This window comes from Euleptes europaea, chromosome 12 (assembly GCF_029931775.1).
Source record: "Euleptes europaea isolate rEulEur1 chromosome 12, rEulEur1.hap1, whole genome shotgun sequence".
Lineage (NCBI taxonomy): Eukaryota > Metazoa > Chordata > Lepidosauria > Squamata > Sphaerodactylidae > Euleptes > Euleptes europaea.
In genome coordinates, this window is record NC_079323.1 from 21,956,245 (window position 1) to 21,972,183 (window position 15,939).

The window sequence follows — 15,939 nt, forward strand, 5'->3', positions numbered from 1 at the left end:
CTCCAGCTACCACCTGGAGGTTGAAAACAAATCAGACACCTCTATACATTTATCATAAGATGAGAAATTCAGTATAGGAATAGCTGTAAATAATGCCAATGAAGTTATGGCTATATATTTACAGTATGTGGTAATATAACCACCAGCACCTCAGAAAAAGAGGAAGAGAGAAAAGCCTCCTCCCCCCACACACACCTGCGCATGCCGGCCTGCGCGACTGGGCCCCAGCCACCCCACCTTCCCCACCCACACACACACACCCAGCAGCGCACGGAGCACCAAGCAACCGGGCCCCAGTCTTCGTGCACTCCCCCCCCCCAGAGTCCATAAAAAAAACCCCTCCCAAGCCCAATCGGCTCCTGCATGCATGCTCTGCCGCCGGGAGCCGCCGGCCTCTCCCCCGCCCCCGCTGCTCAACAGTCGACAGGCAGCGAGAGGGGCTTACAATGTGCCGCAGCGTTCCTGCACGCCGCAGCTGTAGGGGGCAGCCTTGGGGGAAGAGTCCCTCCCCCTCCCCTCTCGCCGACCAACAACCAACAGTCAGTGAGAGGAGGTCCAAAGGGCGCTACAAGGGCGCTCTAAGCTGTGGCCCCAGGAACACCCTCGGGGAGGGCCGCCCTGCGCCCCACCTCCGCGGCAGGGTTCCCGGAGCTCCCAAGGGCCACAAAAAATGTCCTCGGGCCCGCATACGGCCCCCGGGCCTGAGGTTCCCCACCCCTGCGTTATACCCTTCTAAATCCATTGAAGTCAATGGGCTTAGAAGGCTGCAACTCCGTTTAGCATCGCACTAGGATCTCAATCATCTGCATGTAGCCAATCACTTAAATATTCAACACAATTGACTCTGTAATCCAAATTATAGATTTTGAGATGAACAGTCAAGAAGCTGTGGAAGAAAGTAGGCCAGGAAGACTGATCAGTACAAAATTGGCAACTATATATGCTATTTTAAAGAACAAATCTAGAAGAGGAACTGATTCATTCAGGGGGTAGAGGAGATGGCACACTTCCAAAAAAGCAGCTGCCGCAGAGTTGTGCGAAAACATGCCTTTATAGGACAAGTGGTGCTGGTTTGAGCCTTGAAAGTCCTGGAGCAACATTCCTAATAGAAGCGATACAAATTCCTGGACGTATCAAATGAAGAGGGGGAGATAAACTGAAACAATTTAATTATCATAAAACCTACCCAGAAAAGTTGATTAAATAATATTAATAGTTAACAGTGAGCAGAAAGAAAAAGATGGACATTTCCAAAAAAGCCAAGCAAACCAAACCTTGTAAAATGATTCCCAAACAAGATGGGTTGGTCCCAAAAGTGGATGGTAAGACCTTTTTGGTGTTGGAGACATACATCAAAAAGACGCTGGGAAGTTTCACATCCAGCTTTGGGACAGAAAGGAGAAGCCGCTAACCCACAGATCCAAATAAAGTCCAAATTCTTCTGTTAAATCCCATTAAGGAAGCTATTTTGCTGACACTAATAGATATGGATTACATACATCATATAAAGACAAGAGCTTCAGTGGCTTCAAAATTGGATGCTCTAACCATTCTTCAGGAAGCAAGGAGAATGCAAACCTTGTGCTTTTTTGGGGGATCACAGTTAACAGCAATCCTAGTTTGCTCTATGCATGGGCTGCATGGATTTTGATTAGAAAAAAGTAGGAAGGTTCTTCACTATGCATCTGCCCAGTATAGGTAGCACTAAGTGGCCCAGGCAACCAAGGTTTGAAGCCTGCTGGGACAAGAAGAAAGGTTTGTGGGTCTGGCTACCCCACAGAATCAGGCCTGCCACAGCTGTACAGTGAACGAATGGCTCCCCAACTCAGTAGATTATAGGCACAGCCACATCAAAGCATGGAGAGAAGGCTTAGTATAAGACTGTTGTACAGATTAGAGTGGTGCCATCTCATTCTTTGGACTTGCTAAAGGACTGAGTACTTCTCTTGATGACAACACGATACAGCGTGCCCCAAACACCTAAGTCATGTAACTGCTGGCATAGGAGACCTAACTTTTTAAAGACTTTCCTTCTAAAAATCAGCCCTATTTTTAAAAAAAGTTGAATATATATCTTGTGGACTTTGTACTTTGGAAGTACAAGTTTGCCTTTATTTGCAGCCATTTGAGGCTAACAAAGTTTTTATTTCACATTTTGTTTAAAAGAGCATGATCTCGTTTCTAGTCATGGTCTTACAAAAGCTGAAATATTCACAAACATGCATAAATCATAAACAGAACTGAAACGCGACAAATTGATTAAAAGGCATGCTTTTATACATAGCAGTCATGCTGGAAAATCACTTTCATGAAGATCTGCAAAGGGCTCCCAGCCTAAAAAGTATATGGGGGATATTTGCATGCCATGGCTCATTTTCACAGCACTGTTAAATCAAGATTTTCTGATACACAAATATACCAAAACAAGTATTTGCAATAACAAATTTGGGGCTCAGTCCTCTTTTGCAGAGCATCAGCTTAGATTCTGCATTGCCAGTTTGCTGTCTGTAGCCATTTCTCTATTGTTTACTGCCTAGAGAAAATAGGCAGGCATGAACGGGCAAATTCTTATCTCTCTAATGGAATGTTAGAACTAGAAAAGAAAACTGCACTCGAGCTCTTTTCCTGGACTGCTCACTTTGCTAGCAAACATTATTTTATACCCGAGTCAATCCCTGCGATTGTAACAGATCTTCAAACATAAATGCCATACAAAATAATCAGAGCTTTATCTCCTACTCACATACCTATCTGAAGGCTCTCCAGGCTCCAAAACCGGGCCATTTCCCTTCTGGCTACCATCCTGCCATCCAAAAAAGCCCATACACACAGCAGAGCTTGGGAGTTTTTGTTTTTTTTTAACAGGTAAGGCTTACTCCTCCAGGAGAAGAAAAAAACATCGAGACCCAGAGATGCTGCAAGCTACTGGCAATGCAGAAAACAGCTTATTCATCGCTCTGAGCGTCTGTCTGTGCATTTCAGGCCAGAGTCTACTCCGAAACAGACAGCTCGCTCCCCGGATCAGTGGAGCTGTGAGTTTAGTGCCTTCAGTGACATCATGGGGTACCCTTAGGGAGGAAGTTACAGAAAAGGAAACACACACACAAACATGCTCACAGTAGTCAGCTACATAATGCATGCACAGCCTCACTGCACTTAAGAGCAAACATTCAAAGAAGAATCGTGCCTTAAGTGCTTACAGCACCGATTTGGTTTTCGTCTACAGAAGCACAGTGTGAATTAAGACTTCTGCTGGGCGCTCAGGTAAGTCTCCCTTCTTGTTCCAGGCTATAGGAAAAGGCTCCATCAGGATAGATGGATTCTTCTCCCCACCATATGCAAAAACCTGCCAACCACTGCAAGCTGTCCAGCTAAGACTTTTCTTCAGACTAAAACTGTTCAAATTATAATTTAATAAATGTGAAAGAATTACATCTCATTACGCAACAGAAATACCTGTTTGGCCTGGGTATATAGCACAGAGTAACAGAAGCCATTATTCCCTTACTGTTAGAGTGACTCTATTTGAGCAAGACAGAGAAGTGGGCGGACGTGAACAAGATGCAATGCAACAAGGACACGTGCAAAGTTCTACATCTGAGTAACAAAAATGAGAAGCATGCATACTGGATGGGGGATCCACTTCTGGGTAACAAAGATCTAGGGGTACAGGTGGACTGTACACTGAATATGAGCAGCCAGTGTGATACAGTGGCAAAAAAAAGCTAATGCAGTCTTGGGGTGTATCAACAGAGGCATAGTCCCACTGAACACCACATTGGTCAGGCCGCACCTGGAGTACTGTGCGCAGTTCTAGAGGCCTCGTTTCAAAAAGATGAGGACAGAACACAGTGGCTGCAGAGGAGAGCAACAAGGATGATCAGGGGCCTGGAGACCAAGACCTACCAGGAAAGGCTAAGGGACTTGGGAATGTTTAGTCTGGAGGAGAGGCGGTTGAGAGGAGACATTATTGCTCTCTTTAAGTATTTGAAGGGCTGTCATTTAGAGGAGGGCAGGGAGCTGTTCTTGTTGGCACCAGAGGATAGGACTCGCAAGAATGGGTTTAAATTGCGAGTGGAAAGGAACAATAGGAAAAAATTGTTTACAGTAAGAGTAGTACAGCAATGGAATAGGCTGCTTAGGGAGGTGGCGAGATCCCCCTCTCTGGCAGTCTTCAAGCAGCGGCTATTAACACTTATCAGGGATGTTCCAGGCTGATCCTGCATTGAGCACGGGGTTGGACTATATGGCCTGTATGTATCCCCTTCCAACTGTATGATTCTATCCCGAATCTCAGTTAGAACAAAAGGCATCTTAAATCGGAGGGCACAAGGAGTAGCCTTAATGTAGAGCAAGGGACAGCCTATTTGCTCCTTATCAAAAACGGTTAAAAACCCAGCAGATGTTGCCTGCAGTGCAGGATATGAAGAAAATGAATGATTGATATATCCTGAGGAAAATTGGGATATAAATATTTTAAATAAATAATACATAAATAACAATACAATTACTATCTCAAAATGATAGTGTGCTAAGTTGGTAGAGTGGGTACTGTGCTTCAAAATCACTCAGAGAACTGCCGAAGGGGGTGGGAGAAGCATATTATTTGGCTCCAGTAATTCCTTTGGGCAGCTGGAACACTTGACTCCAACTGGCATCCACAGAACCTGAACACACAGCCCTAGACTCAGCCTCTGAGGACTGCCGTAAAGGAGTTCACTTTCTGCAGGTGCAGCTGGAAGCACACCAAGAGCCAGTTTGCACAAAGGCTGCGGCAGGATGGGGGAGGGGGGAAGAACAGTATGTGTTTATTGTGGGGAAAGCAGGGCTTTAAAAAACCACATGGAAAATATTACATTTGCACCCAGCCATAACAGCAAAACAGTTTCTGTATATTGTTCACTCACACCTTTTGCTGTCGCGCTTTGCTCTGAAGGGCAAAATACACAGCAGCTATGGGCTAGGGAGATATCGGCATCCCATAGCTTTCCCACAGCCCAGTGACTCCACCAAATCTGATCATATTAAGAGTGTGAAATGGTTCTGCAAAGAGCTGTTCCCCAACATGGGGCAGTTTCTTTTCTAGGAGTAGCAGCACCAGTTCCACAAGGCACAAACACAAGATCAGAGTTTTGGGATGCTTGTTCTTATACATAACTTCAGGTGCACATGTGGCTTGTCGTTTCATGCATTGCCTGCATTTGGATCATCATCCTTTTAAAACTGGTCCCCCCCCCCCTTCAGTTAATTCAGACTGGAAGTAAATTCTCTATGGCTTGCAAAACTCAGAGCTATTTCTTTTCAGAAGGGAAACAATGCCGTTTAGTTATGCTGGTTCTTTAACAGGGGCATTTTCCCCTTTCCATTACTGACTTGCCTTGAGGGTGCTGCTGCTATTGCAGCAACTTGTGAACGGTATCAAAGCCCCCACAGAAATCATGTGGCTTCCTGAGTGCTGCTGGCTCAAACGGAAAATGAGAAGCCAGACGACATTAAAGGGCAATCTCTATACTTCTTTCTTTCCAAAACCTCTGCTTCTTCATCCTTTGAACGCAACTGTGAAATTGTGAAAAAAAGCCATCTATCCTTCTGCACCAGCAAATAAAATAATCTGCTAGGCATTCAGAAGGTCCCAAGTTTCCGTCTCTGGCCTAGGTAGTTAAAGGGATCAGGGAGCAGCCAACGTGAAAGACCTGAAACCCTGGAGAGCTGCTGCCAGTCTGAGTAGACGATACTGATCTTAATGAACCCATGGTCAGGATAAGACAGCTTCATGTATGTTCATGTGACCCTGTGTCTCCATAATCAGACACATTAATCACCACACACATGACTCTGCCTTTTACTGAATTATGCCATCAGTCTGTCAAAGACAGTATTGACTATTCAGACTAGCAGTAGCTCTCCGAGGTCTTAGGCAAAGGTATTTCATATCAGCTACTACCTAATTTTTTACACTGGAAATGACAGAAGTTGAACCTGGGACCTTCTACATGCCAAGCAGATGCACTATCACTGAACCACAGCCTCTCCCCTACTATGATCAGAGCTCCCAACGTTTGTGGGAGGGAGCCTGTTTTAACCCTAAAAAGCAGCTGTGGGGGTAGCATGGGAGGAAAGAATTAATTCAGCCCCTGGCATTAGTCTGAATTGGAACATACACACACACACACACACACACACACACACTTGTTATTTGCTCCCAAACCCTAAAACCCAATTTAGTGTCAAGCTAAAACAGTCCGAGCCCGCATTTGGAGTAGATGAAAGGAGATCTCCTGGGTTGAATACATATCCTGGGCACTAGAATTTATCTGTCAGGAGCCAGCACATTGTGTGTAAGTACTTGATATTCTTCCAGCTTTATATATGCAAATCAGGATTGTTTTCCAGTGAATAACACAGTGAGAATGTTCTGAATGAAGTGAAGATTCCTAAAGCAAAGAGCACATGTTGGTTTCCAGGCCAATATTAATGAAAAATGACTAGCTGCTGAGAGGATGCTCTCAAGTATCTGAGAAAACGGATGGCATTTAACCAGAGAACATCTTCTGCTAAATGATTCATAAGTAGGTACTGAAGATAACGCGGTAAGCATGTGCTAAGATACAACTGGGGGTGGGGTGGCAATACCGTATGCATGAGAACACCAATAAATCAAAGACAAAATATGTTTCTGACAGTGCCATCCTAAGCAGGAGGACATTCATTTCTTAAAGATACAAGTGCTGGTTCTGTCATTTTGTAGGGTTTGTTCTCCCCAATGTATATATTTTTTTAATTTCAGGGTTTTTTCCTGCAAACCTGTTTTTTCCCCCAGGTTCGTAGAAATAGCGGTCTTGTCTGTCCATGCCCCCACTCTCTGGATTTAAGTATCCACAGATGGGGCCACAAATGAGGCCTTGAGAATTAGATATACTGAGAATTAGATACATGTTGAGAATTAGATACACTGATAACTCTGCTTAGGACTGCAATGTTAATCCCCCCCAATGGGTAGTGTTTTGCACACTGGTATGATTTAATGGCAGGATAGTAATCAGGGGAAATCAGACTAAAATGCACTAATTTTGTTTGTCACAAGCATGCAAAATAAATGTAATGTAAATGTAGCAGGAAAGGTAACTACTTCACTCTAAGATTTAGGAATTACGTTTCTTCTGTTAGCATGTACAGTCAACATATGGCATTTTAAATAAACCAAGTTTCTTGTCTTCCTTCCTTGTTCATCTTCAAAACTTTATAAAGATATGCTATTAAAGGATGCTATTCTGATTTTACAGATGAGAAATGCTCCTAAAATCAGGCAGTGTGTTGATGGCGGAGTAACAAAGGCAGGATTCCCTGACCTCAGTCTACAAGGAACTACACTGCATGTCGTTATATTTGCCCCAATGATCTTTTAATAGAATGTAATTATGACTGCTGCAAATTTAAAGGAGGAGACAAATGCAGACGGGCTGTATCAAACAGCCCCAAAAGTAGTGATACTGCAAGACAAGAGTATTTTGTAGGCAATGGCGGGGTAGTGAGTGAAATTCAAAATAATGAAGCAAGCAAATAATTTGATTCCTTTGCATTTAATAGCCGTGTTGGCTATTAAGAAAATTAATACAATCCAAAGCTCATCATGGATGTGTCTCCCAGCAATCTCATACTCACATTTTTATGCCGCCTTTCTACATCATTAGGATCCCCAAGGAGACGCACATAAAAATATTAAAACATCTGCATTTCACTCACCACCACACTATCATGTACAAAATATGCTTACTGAACACTGCCACACTTTTACTCTTGAACTCCACGCCTGATGCCTAATTCCATTTTTTGTTGGTTCTTTCATACAGCTTAAATTACTGGTCAGGGCCAGGGATACCCAGTGTTGGAAATTCCTCTGACGCTTTATTTTTGTAAATCCTCATAATCTATTAAACACATTGCAAAAACCTCTTGTTGAACAATGATTGATGCATTAGTGTGGCTCCCATTAATTTGATAAACAGTTGCCATTGTTTCGTTTTCAAAAAGGGGAAGAAGAAATGTATTTACTTATTTACTTCATTTATAGGCTACATTTCTCAATAGGACTGAAGGTGAATTTTGTACAGTTATCCAACTAAAAGTTACCCCCCTTGAGATGTTTTTATCCTAAAAGTAAAGGCCCCCTGTGCAAGCACCGGGTCATTCCTGACCCATGGGGTGACGTCACAGCCCAACGTTTTCAAGGCAGACTTTGTTTTATGGGGTGGTTTGCCATTGCCTTCCCCAGTCATCTTCCCTTTACCCCCAGCAACCTGGGTACTCCTTTTACCGACCTTGGCAGGATGGAAGGCTGAGACAACCTTGAGCCAGCTACCTGAAACCGACTTCCGTTGGGATCGAACTCAGGTCGTGAGCAGAGCTTGGACTGCAGTACTGCAGCTTACCACTCTGTGCCACAGGGCTCCTCATTTTTATCCTAGCAGGGGGGAATTTACAGGTACATGTCGTAATATATTATTGCCTAGGGCACAAGTGGCTTCGTGTAACTATCAACAATTACAATAATACTTTCAAGGATTGATGAGGGGGAGGTGCATTAGCTCCCTGGGAGACTCACCATTGGATGCTCTCATTTGCCGCCTGCATCCAACTCTGTCCAGACCAATGGGTGTGCTTTGAGAAAAGGTGAAGGGACGGAATCTGGCTGAGACGGCTTTATAAGGAGGAACCTGATGGGCTGGTACTGGAGGCCGTTCAACTGGCTAAAAAAAATAAATTAATAGAAAGGCCGGTTATCAAGAAAACCTGTTTGGAAACTGAAGGCAGGTAAGAAACATACATGTATTTAGAAGTGAAGTAGGTTAAAAAAAAAAGTGTTTTCTGAACTGTATTATGGTAAATTGATATCAGGGATCCTTTCAGTCTTAAAGATTCCCACAGGTTCCGTTCACACGTCATGCAAAGCCATGATGGGCGCTTTCACACATGCTGAATGATGCACTTTCAGCCCCCCCACTAGTCACATGATATAGAAACGTCCTGGCTCAATCCTGACTTGTTCCCCAGCACCTTCTTACACTCCCTGGGCTATGGAGATGCCTGAACAGAGCAGATCAGATTGCTACCTCTCTCACCTTTCATTAGCTGACACTATCAGCCAATACTATCAGCCAATACGCCCTGACCTGGATGGCCCAGGCTAGCCTGATTTCGTCAGATCTCAGAAGCTAAGCAGGGTCAGCCCTGGTTAGTATTTGGATGGGAGACCGTCAAGGAATACCAGGGTTGCTGTGCAGAGGAAGGCACTGGCAAACCACCTCTCTGTTAGTCTCTTGCCATGAAAACCCCAAAAGGGGTTGCCATAAGTCGGCTGCAACTTGAAGGCACTTTACACACACACACACACACACACACACACACACACATCAGCCAATACCAGCTGTCAGGTGGCAGGACCCCACCCGACTTTACCAGCTGCAACAACGCAGACCCCTCTTTTCTCCTCTGTGGTGACAGCAGAAAGCCAGGACAACCCTCTTGAAACACCACCCAGGCTGTTGGGATGGTACCAGCCTGCCTTTGCTTGGTCAGGAGTAAGGCTGGCCTGGTGCCACCCACCCGAACCAACCACAGTGCAACCAGGGTGTGCACATGAGGGATGGGGCTGCAGGGGTGGCTTCTGAGGAAAGATGCAACCTAATACGCATCCAGTAGGGGCAGGGCTGTCAGTAGGGTTGCCAACCTCCCGGTGGTGGCTGGAGATCCCCTGCTATTACAACTGATCTCTAGCCGATAGAGATCTGTTCACCTGGAGAAAATGGCTGCTATGGCAATTGGACTCTGTGGCCTTGAAGTCCTTCCTCGCCCCAATCCCCGCCCTCCTCAGGCTGCGCCCCAAAAACCTCCTGCTGGTGGCGAAGAGGGGCCTGGCAACCCTAGCTGTAAGCAGCAGGTGGGGTTGGCCTCAGAAGCAAGAGGCAGCCCTGCAGACAGGTGGTAGGGGAAGACATCTGGCAAACAGCAGATGGATGGGGGCGGGAAGAACCTTCCCAAACCAATGAGAGCTTTGCACCAATCCCCAGTACTTCCAGGTCACATGACTAGGGTAGAAATGGCCAAGAGGGTGTGGCTTCCCACTAGGTATTTAAAGAGGGCCAAGAAGCAAGCGAGTGATGGTGTAGCTGATCCTACTCAATGATTTGGGGAGCAGAGGTGGATCCTGGTAGCGCAACCCCCTCCCCTAAGCCTAGTGGGTCCTCTAGTGGTAGCAGCGGTCACAATGGAGGAGCAAATAGTGGGCCAGAGGAGCCCCAAGCATTTGTCAAGGCAAATCAAGATCTGAGTTATTGCCTGCTAGTTGAAACCTGGTTTCACAAATTTACTGCAGTTTCACATTATGCCTGATCCTAGCCACTATGTTCAAGCTATTATTTGAGTTGGTTCTTGTAGGTTATCCGGGCTATGCGACTGTGGTCTTGGTATTTTCTTTCTTGACGTTTCGCCAGCAGCTGTGGCCGGCATCTTCAGAGGAGTAACACTGAAGGACAGTGTCTCTCGGTGTCAAGTGTGTAGGAAGAGTAATATATATTCAGAAAGGGGTTGGGTTTTGAGCTGAATTATTGTTCTGCTTTGATACTTTTTGCAGGACAATGATTCAGCTCAAAACCCAACCCCTTTCTGACTATATATTACTCTTTCTACACACTTGACACTGAGAGACACTGTCCTTCAGTGTTACTCCTCTGAAGATGTCTGCCACAGCTGCTGGCGAAACGTCAGGAAAGAAAATACCAAGACCACGGTCACACAGCCCAGATAACCTACAAGAACCAATGAACTTTGACCGTGAAAGCCTTCGACTATTATTTGAGCTTGCTCTGTTCTCAGTGTATAAAACCCAGGGCTCAATGCAGTTCAAATAGTTTTCTCCTCTCACAGGGTTTTACAGTTTGTTAAAACTGAAACACTTCCCCACACACACAGAAAGCGTTGGTTGACTCCAGTATGAAACACAGTTTCCCCACTGCATTAATTTTCATGCAAAACAAAGAAGTGTTAACAAGGGTTTTTTCCCCCTTCAAGCATTCACTGGGTCTTTAGAGCTTTCAATGGACAAAAGAAGTATCTTCAAAAGTATTTATAAAAATACATCTTAGGCATCTTTGCATATGTGCGCTACTGATTCACCTGCCTTCATTCAAATAAGAATCTGACCTTAAAGAAACTCTTCAGATATATCCTGAATTGCCTCATTTGTATTCTATAAATGCCTCATCACAAACCAATACTACCATATTTCAACTTCCCCATCAAACCAAACAATTCAATTCTGAAAAAATCTAATTGAAAATAAGTCCCAGCTTTCAGCAGGAGCAAATAAGTGGGCACTGTTTAGAAACAAACACAAATTGTCAAACGGGAAAAATTGTTTCACATTATTTGTAGTTCAGATGTCAGCTTCACAGTTACAGCCTGTACCTCCTGCCTTCCCAAGGAATCAGTACATTTCTAATTAACTTCAATAGGAGCAAATTCCACAATTTTTTTTTACATTAGTAGTAACAAGAATGTACCCACCTTTGAAACAGTCCCATGTTTTTTGAATTTGTCCTTAGAATTCCAGCAAAACATAAATGTACATGCAGCAATAAGGGAAATTTAAAACTGCCAATACATTCAGCAGACTTGCTGAATGCCAGCTATGAGAACAGAGAATTTACAGTCGAATCACAGGTGTGAAGGTTTTTTTTCTTCCTTTAAATAGCAGCAGCCCTGATCTGGATGGCCCAGGCTAGCCTGATCTCGTCAGATCTCAGAAGCTAAGCAGGGTCAGCCCTGGTTAGTATTTGGATGGGAGACCACCAAGGAATACCAGGGTTGCTGTGCAGAGGACGGCAATGGCAAACCACCTCTGTTAGACTCTTGCCATGAAAACCCCAAAAGGGGTCGCCATAAGTCAGCTGCGACTTGACGGCACTTCACACACACACACACACACACACACACTGCAGCAAAGAGGAAAGAAAACCTCCCACCTTGCTGGAATGCTTGAAAAAAGTCATAAAACAATGTGAAAACATCTGACGTACATCCATAGTAACAGTGTTAGAGAGCTCAGCTTAAGACCATCTTTTAATTATAAATTGACCATAGAGTTATTGGGAAATATAAGCGAAGGATCCACCACAAACAGAAGAGTTAATGAAGTAGGAGAAAATTTCAAGATTCTGTGCAGCCACCCTTTTAAGCCAAAACATCCTTTTATTTCAGGTTTTGTTGACTGGGATGTAAAACTGGACCACTGTTATTTCCATGCTGGGATAGGCATAAGTCAGCTGTGACTTGGCGACACTTTACACACACAAAATACGCCTACTAGACAAAACTCATGAAAGTGCACCAGAAAGTTTTAAAAGTAAAACTGAAGTGAGTTCTGTTTCACCTTGTCCCATTTATAGGTCGTATCCAGTCCAAATGTGGAGTGAATAAATGTGGAGCAGCACATGCACACCACACTTAGAAGTCAGCACGGGCCAGCTTCCACGCTGGTCCTTTTTCCAAGCTATCACCTACTGTGGGTAGCCACTGATATTTGCTGTAGCAAAACCAAAAAAAGAATCTTGCAGCACCTTAAAGATTAACACACTGATTTTGGGATAAGTGTTCATAGAAAGATGCAAGAGGCACGGCCAATAAGGCCAACTCATCATCATTTAATATGCAATTCCTAACATGTTTCCAGTGTCTTTACCAGGGAAATTTATTGAATGGTTTGCTAGGCTCATCTGCATCTCAAATCTATTATATTCAGGCAGGGGGAGACCAGGCAGTTTAAATGGCCCAGGAACCAATTACCTGAGTGACATCAGTGATACTGTGAGCCAGCACTGCAGGGGTTACTCAGCTCACATCCAGTCAGCAGTGCAGACAATGGGCACCGACTCCCCCATTATTTCCAGTGGTGGTGTGGGAACTTTCCCAATAAGTTCTGTAGTGTGCCCAAGTGCGGCTTTTGTGGGCCAGAACCCACACCATCAGATACATGACCTATGTTTTCTTCTTCTCTCAATAGGTTGCATATACCTATCCATCTAGGTGGCCATTTCATGCATCTTCATGTGCCATTGTACTCCCATGTGCCAAATTATCTGCTCGAACAATTGACCCCTTTAATATACCCTCCCTCAGGCTAGCCATGTTCTATGTTAGCTCGGACAAGAGCAGTTCCAGTAATAGGTCCAGTAACAGCGAACCAGCACTGTGTAGAAGAGTTGGTTTTTATATGCCAACTTTCTCTACCACTTAAGGGAGAATCAAACCAGCTTACAATCACGTTCCCCTCCCCACAACAGACACCCTGTGAGGTAGGTGGGGCTGAGAGAATGTGACTGGCCCAAGGTCACCCAGCTGGCTTCATGTGTAGGAGCGGGGAAACAAATCCAGTTCACCAGATTAGCCTCCACCGCTCATGTGGAGGAGTGGGGAGTCAAGCCTGGTTCTCCAGATCAGACTCCACTGCTTCAAACCACCACTCTTAACCACTACACCATTCTAACCACCACTAGTGGTTAGAATGCTGGACTAGGATCTGGGACAACCAGCTGTGAATCCCCAATCTGCCAAGGAAGCTTGCTGGGTGACCTTGGGCCAGTGACACACAGTAAGCCTAGCCTACTTCACTGGGTTGTTGTGAGGATAAAATGGAGGAGAGGAAAATAGTGGAAGCCACCTTAGGTGCCCATTGAGGAGAAAAGTGAGGTACAAATGAAATAAATAAATAAGTCCATTATTTTGGAATGGCCTACTGTCAAGGTGTGGCCTACTGTTGAGGCCCTTCATCGGCTAGTTTTTGAAGGCACGCAAGACTGTTTTATTTCAGAAAGTCTCCCATGAAGTATATGTCACAATAAATTTATTAACCTTTAAGGTGCCACAAGACTCCAGACTCCATCTTATATTACTAATCATCAGCGTCTCTGTGGCATGTTTCTAAAAAGCTTTGTGCAAAGGGTAAATTAGAGCACATAAATACTTGCATTTTTAAAAAGACTAGCAAATGGTTTGTCGTATTGATATTCTTATTTTCCAACTATTATTTCTTACACAATCCATACCTCAATGTATTCTGATATACCAAGAATACTTTAAAACCTAAAATGTAAGTATCAGCACCCGAAGAAGGAAAACATTAGTATACAATGCAAGCAAGAATCACCCATGTAGTTATTTCAGTTAATTGGATTTTGTTTTTTATCAAAAGCATTTGATGGTGTTTTGGAAGAAGCAGAAGGAAGGAAAAGGTGTGTCCACTATTTTCTAATTTGAAGGTTATAGGCAAGGAAGAAGAATGATCTTTTGAGGTTTGCAGAGGATGCATTTTATGTCTTACTTGTGAGAGAAGATCTGCTATTTCTTCTGTTTGGTTGTTCCCATAGAAACTGACCCCACCAATGACAGAGATGGGTCTTCTCTTGCGCTCTCTTTGGCTGGCTACTGTACCGGCTCCAGATTCAGCAGACGGCAATCCAGGCTCATTCTTGTCATCTGCACACTCCACCATCAGGGACTCCATAGCAACAGAATCTTCTGGTATCGAGAAACTCCTAATGGCTAACTGGCCATAATCTGAGAGGGGCCGAGGTCGAGATCTTTTTCCAGAGCCCCACCTCCTGGCTGTGACCTTCTGAGCCTCTGTCCTCTCTTCATCTTGGGATGAAGACCTCTTCCAGTGTTCATCAGTAACCACCTTTTTAAATGTGAACAAGTCAAATAAGCCACAGCACTTAAAAACATTAAGCTTCATCCTTCAAATTCCTTAAGGGCTTAATCTTTCTACAGAGGAGTGTTAAAAGCCAATTAACACTCACAAATAAAACTGTTACACATTAAAACCAACAACTTTTGAGTAAACAGAAAATTAATATTACCTGAGTCCAAGCGTCATGGACTGTAATAAGCTGTTATAACTAAAGAAAACCAGAAGGTCAATACAGATGTGTGTTTTTTCTTGCTAACTGATGTTAACAATGTGTGGTTAATGTTTCCTCCCCAAGGGATTTTCATTGAAAAATTGAATAGAAATAGCTAATTTGCTATCCTGTCGTTTGATAGCAAAATGAGTAGGAATAGACCGATGAGCCAACTCAGCCGTGGGGTTATGTCAGAACAGAACTGAGAAGCCCCTTTCATTCAACAGGGTTGACTCCCAAGAAAGTGTTCTTAGGATTGCAGCCTTAACTTCCTAGTGTATTTCATTAGACTTACTGGAAAGTCACTGTGGCGTCCTATGCAGGTTTACTCCAGCCTAAGCCTACTGTTATCGATGAACGTAGACTGGGATAACTGCACAGTATTACACTGAAAAGCAGGGGTGAGGGACATTTCTGGCCCCTTAAGAGCTCTTATCCAGCCTGCGAGCCAGCCGAAGCAGACACCTCTCCCCCCAACTCTCAATCTGGGCTGGCGAGGCATGGCCCGGCCCAACCAAGTGACATTTGTCATATCTGGCCCTCGTAACAATTGAGTTCGACACCCCTGCTGTAATGCATGCATGGGGCCTTTCTGTACTCTGAGGTATAATTAATCACGTTTAAGAAAGCCAGCCGCTTTGGTAATTTACTTCACTGTTAATTTAAATTTCTCTTAATCCTTTACAGGCAACACGAATAAATACAGTTGAATGACAAAGGTTACTAGGGCAGAAACGTTTCAGTTACAACATGTATTAATTCCTGAGCTTTGTCATATTTATAAAAAAAAGTGAAAATCACCCGTTACATACACATATCCATTCAGTCCAGATTGTATGATAGAAACAAGGCATAGAACACATTTTCTACCTGTTCGTTAACCTTTCTATTTCTCCAGTAAAGATAAAAAACAGTTATTCACATTAAAAATAATTTATAATGTATTGTGGAAATAAACACCACCAAGTTTCAGGGGGATGTTTCC

The 15,939-nt window shown here is 44.0% G+C and overlaps 1 protein-coding gene across 2 annotated transcripts in view; it reads right to left on the reverse strand.

The window, feature by feature from the left end:
- SPATA13 (spermatogenesis associated 13) overlaps window positions 1-15,939 on the reverse strand; it is a 154,128-nt gene that overhangs the window by 26,093 nt on the left and 112,096 nt on the right. The window contains exons 3-4 of one of the 2 annotated variants that reach the window (XM_056858028.1): window positions 14,375-14,731; window positions 8,603-8,747 (exon numbers count right to left, since the gene is read on the reverse strand). In XM_056858028.1, coding sequence (XP_056714006.1) covers window positions 8,603-8,747; window positions 14,375-14,731 — 502 coding nt within the window. Of the gene's footprint in view, window positions 1-2,747; window positions 2,833-8,602; window positions 8,748-14,374; window positions 14,732-15,939 lie in introns of those variants that run through there. The other variant, XM_056858029.1, reaches the window with a different exon arrangement.